General features: G+C 43.6%; 1 protein-coding gene across 1 annotated transcript; it reads left to right on the top strand.

The window, feature by feature from the left end:
• The first annotated feature begins 2,811 nt into the window (after window positions 1-2,811).
• On the top strand, window positions 2,812-3,451 carry LOC101036206 (securin-like). The gene has a single exon (XM_010338316.3). The coding sequence runs from the start codon at window positions 2,862-2,864 to the stop codon at window positions 3,360-3,362; it is 501 nt and encodes a 166-aa protein (XP_010336618.2). The 5' UTR covers window positions 2,812-2,861; the 3' UTR covers window positions 3,363-3,451.
• The last annotated feature ends 1,567 nt before the right edge of the window (window positions 3,452-5,018 follow it).

Raw genomic sequence — 5,018 nt, 5'->3', positions numbered from 1 at the left:
CCAGTTTGGGAGCAAGAAGCAGTATCTCACCAACACGCAAAGCCTTTTCTTTCTCTTCACAACCCCGCCATTGTCTGTGACATAATGCTGTTCAGTGGCCTCCACTGCAACATACAAGACCCAGTCCTGTCTTCTGGGAACAACTCAGATATTAATTTTGAAAGCAGTGGGTGTCCTTCATTCTAAACAGATTCTCCATTCTACATGCAGAGGAAGAAATAGAGAATAATATTTTGCTTTTTAAAAACATTTGGTGGCTGGTTCTTCTTGCTCTGCGAGAAAGCTTGCTTGGGAATACTGAAAACGAAGACCTCCCGTCCCTCTCCTGGGTGAAGAGCACACAGTCCAAGGAATCGTATTTTTCAGGCCCACAGGATAGGTGGGAGAGGAAGTGGGACTGGTGGGCGGTGACTTTTCACCCTCTGTACCTGGGTTAATGGCTCGTCAGTATCTAGGGAAGCTATTTTTTTTACATGCAGGCTGCTCCTATTTTATTCTGATTGGAGTCTCTTTATTAAAAGAATTATTTCATTTGAAATGAGTAACCCAAGTTACTCGGCAAGGTATGAAGGTTAAGAAAAGATAACAAGAGATAAATAAATGAGGTAATGGAATTCTTGGTAACTGGAGCAGTGCCTTGGAAGCTCTCTCCCGGGTTAGAACTATTCTTTGTTGTTAAATGAAAGTTAAAATATGGCATTTCAATGTTAATACATTTTCCCAGATTTCTACTATCCTCTATCAAAGAAATGTTTTCATTTCTTCAGTGTAAGAAATCATCACTTTTGAGTTTTATTTATGTACGTCCCGTTTTCACGTTGTTTTGACAGTTCTGTAGATATGCTACGTTTCCCCTGCAGCCCTAATCACATGTCATCTCTATCATTTTTAGTAAATAGGTAATATCCCATTACACCAGTATTCTGTAGTTTGTTATATTGCCCTTTGCTAAGACTTTGGTTATTTTCAGGTTTTCCCTCTCATAAATAACACTGCTATAAATATATCAATGCATACACCATTTCTCCTTTTAAATTACTTCCTTGAAATAAATTCCAAGGAATGAGATTACGGGGTCAAAGAGTACAAACATTTTTATGACCTCTGACCCTCATTGATTTCCAAATGCCCTCAAAAGGCGTTGTACCAGTTTTCAAAGAATGATATATCTGCTTTCCCCATCAGGCATCGAGTTATAGGGTTTTCCTGTATTTTTATTTCTTTAGTCTCAATGGATTGAGATTAAACTATCTGCCCATTGGAGTATTATTATAAGTAGCTGTATAACTCATTGATTACTTAATAATGCTTAGGATACAACAGAAAGGAAAAGAAAGCAGAAAAAAACAAGCTGAATTAAATACTTTCTCAGTGGTGTTAAATGCCTTTGTATATTGAATATCTGTGTGCATGATAAGCTTCAATATTGAGAACAAAGAAATCGGTTCTGAAACAACTAGAATCACAACAGCACACCAGAGTCAGATAACTTAGTTTTCATTTCATAAACACATTCACACACTCACGAAGCTCTAAACTTTGCTAGAAGAGTGAGCCTAAGAGAAACGAATGCTTACTTGTGTTATCAATGCTTTAAGCACTGATTTTGAGCAGCAAAGATTTGACTCTCTCTGACCTCTTGCAAAGTCGTCCAATTATTTCACCGTTTTTCTTCTGTTTTTCCTCTCTGTCTCAAGCTATCTTGAATAGGGAAAGAGTAAAAAAAGGAATAAGAGTAAAAGTAAAATAACAGGGGCAAGAGTCTCTTGGTCCTTTTGTGAATTTTGCCTTCGGCCTGGTTCTGTTTTCTGGAAATACTAAGCAAACATAGAAATGGGTAAGTTGTCTGTCAATGCACTTTGCAGATGGCATGGATAAATGAAGAAAGCCCTGAACATCTCATTCTTTGTGACCAGCTCAGCTCAAATACAGTTCCCTTAACATTTCACATGAGTTATGCCTTAGGATTTCTATAACACAGTGGTTTGCACAGGGTAGACATACTATGAAAGTCCATGGGATGGATGTTGAGTCAAATGTGGCATGTTCATAGACCCCTTGGATTATGCAATGGAAGATCCAAAGAAAACCTCCAAAGAAAACAATCAGTGTCATGGAAACTTTGCTTTATGGGAAACAAATCTGCTCCAGCTGAATGGGCATCCCTTCCTTCTCAGCCCCATCATATCAGGAAGAGTGTAGTTGGTGTTTATAGCTATGAGTGCCTGAGAAACAAGAACAGGTAGATTTATATGTTAAGGCCCCATATTGATAACTGAAAAGTGTGTTAAACTGTGTTGAAAAGTACAAACCAGGAAATGCAAATCTTAGCTGGGATCTGTTCCTACCTCCCATCACCACCACCCACAAAGAAGAGAAGAAAAAGAGCCAGGAAATGAACCCAGAGCCACCAGAAAAGGAAGGGAGGGATATTTTTATTTGGCATCAAACCCAAAGAGAGGGTGGCAGGTGTGGTGGCTCATACCTGTAATCTCAGCACTTTGAGAGACTGAGGAGGGTAGATTGCTTGAGTCCATGGGGTTCAAGCCCGGGCAACAAACTGAGACTCTATCTCTACTTTAAAAAAAAAATTAGGCAGGCATGCTGGTGTATGCCTACAGTCCCAGCTCCTCGAGAGGCTGAGAGGTGGGAGGTTCACTTGAGCCCAGGAGGTCGAGGCTGCAGTGAGCCATGATCTCGCTACTGAACTCCAGCCTGGATGACAGAGTGAGAACCCTGTCTCAAAAAACAAAACAAAACAAGACAAAAACCACCCTGAAGGGGGTGTCCTTTGCGATCTCAGAAGAAGGTGGCGGTTGAGAGTGGCGTGAGTGAATGGGAGGGTCGCAGAATAATCCAGAATGGCTACTCTGATCTGTGTTGATAAGGAAAATGGAGAAACAGGCACCCGTGTGGCTGCTAAGGATGGGCTGAAGCTGGAGTCTAGACCTTCAATCAAAGCCTTAAATGGGAGAACTCAAGTTTCAACACCGCATTTTGGCAAAACGTCTGATGCTCCACCAGCCTTACCTAAAGCTACTAGAAAGGCTTTGGGAACTGTTAACAGAGCTACAGAAAAGTCAGTAAAGACCAATGGACCACTCAATCAAAATCAGCCAAGCTTTTCTGCCAAAAAGATGACTGGGAAGACTGTTAAAGCAAAAAGCTCTGTTCCTGCCTCAGATGATGCCTATCCAGAAATAGAAAAATGTTTTCCTTTCAATCCTCTAGACTTTGAGAGTTCGGACCTGCCTGAAGAGCACCGGATTGCATACCTCCCCTTGAGTAGAGTGCCTCTTATGATCCTTGACGAGGAGAGAGAGCTTGAAAAGCTGTTTCAGCTGGGCCCCCTTCACCTGTGAAGATGCCCTCCCCACCATGGGAATCCAATCTGCTGCAGTCTCCTTCAAGCGTTCTGTCGACCCTGGATGTTGAATTGCCACCTGTTTGCTGTGACATAGATATTTAAATTTCTTAGTGCTTTAGAGTTTGTATTTGTATTAATAAAGCATTCTTTAACAGCAAAACAAAACAAAACAAAACCAGTTCATTGCTGACTTCTTTGTGGTTGGGAGTCGCCTCAGTCTTGCTTGCTGTTGGACTGTGCCATTGATGGCGACCCTTACGGGAGCAGGCTGGGGTCAAGCTGCGTTCTGCAGCCCTTCAGGGGAGCCGCTTCTTTCTAGCCAAACCAGAGGGTTAGTGGAAGGGTGGGAAGGTCAAGTAACTAGAGAAAGACAGGGCAATTTGCCAGAGTGGCCCCTTCCTTTAGAGTGAGGAATTGTGTGAGTGAGGGGCCTGCAGGCTGGCAAACAGCTTGTCCAACTCCAGAGAGGACCCACCAGTGTTAATGGCCAAATGAGATAGTAAACAAACCCAGAAAAACTACAGAAGCAGCCTGGCCTGCAGAGATAGCCATCGAGATGACCAAGACTGGAATTCCAAGTGGTTCTTCTCTAAACTGTGTTGAACATTTGTGACTCTGATCTGCACATCAGGCTGAGGAGTCGTCTAAGTGCAAAGCTGTGTCCTTGGGGAAGGGGAAGGCTGAAGGCTGAAAGAAACTTCCCACTCATCACCATATCCCCAATATCCAGGCTCTTCCTATCTCCCTCTCCAGCAAAATTAGCTGCCCCATCCCCTGGCCCCGGAGAGCACCCCAGACATACTTCTCTGGTGCTCTCAGCCCATTGTATACTAACATGTTTCTCTGCTGTCTTCCCAGCTGGGCCATGAGTTCATCAGTGTATTCCAGCACATCCAGGTTCACACTCCAATTCCTGTCTCCTAACAGCTATCTGACGTGAACAAGCCACTTCTCTGAGACTTTTGTTTCCTTGTCCATAATGTGCTGATAAAAGGGTCTACCTGACTGGATTGCTGGGTGGATCATATGAGCTTCTACAAAATGTTCATGTTTATCCTCATCATTCACCGAGCAATTCTCAGTCCAGAGCACGGTACCCTAATAGCTATGCTCGGTAAAGAACAACCCACCTAATGAATGGCTCTCAGGCACTGTGGTAAGCATGGGGTTATTGGTGGACAGAGTCACCAGGCACTTGGGGGATGAGAAATTTCTTTTCTGAACCTTGGAAAGCACCACTGAAACCATTTTGATTATAGCAGTAAGATGCCGTTTCGGCGCTTTGCAGCCTGACTTCCCCCCTCTCTCTTCCACTTGCCTGTGTCTGTGGGTGTTGGAGTCGCCGAGAACATGTTTGGGATGTGGCTAAAGGGAGCTGACTTGGGAGGCGGGCTTAGGTTAGTGGGAGGTATTTGTGTGCTTTGCTGTCATTTCTCCATGGTTGAATTATTGCTGGTCACCTGGGCATAGAAACGACTTCCAGGATTAGCCCTGTTCCCCACTGAGTGGAGTTCCCAGAATGGTGACAGGGTTTTGCAGGGCCAGAGATCACATCCTTTGGTGTCCAGCATCGGAAACAGGTGGGTGGTGCAGGATAAACAAGGTTTAAAATGTGTAAGTTGAGAAGCTGGTCTGTGGAAAAGTATTGCAG

This window comes from Saimiri boliviensis, chromosome 18 (assembly GCF_048565385.1).
Source record: "Saimiri boliviensis isolate mSaiBol1 chromosome 18, mSaiBol1.pri, whole genome shotgun sequence".
NCBI classification, from domain to species: domain Eukaryota; kingdom Metazoa; phylum Chordata; class Mammalia; order Primates; family Cebidae; genus Saimiri; species Saimiri boliviensis.
Note: the sequence above shows the minus strand (reverse complement) of the source record. Positions and strands in the feature narration are given on the sequence as shown.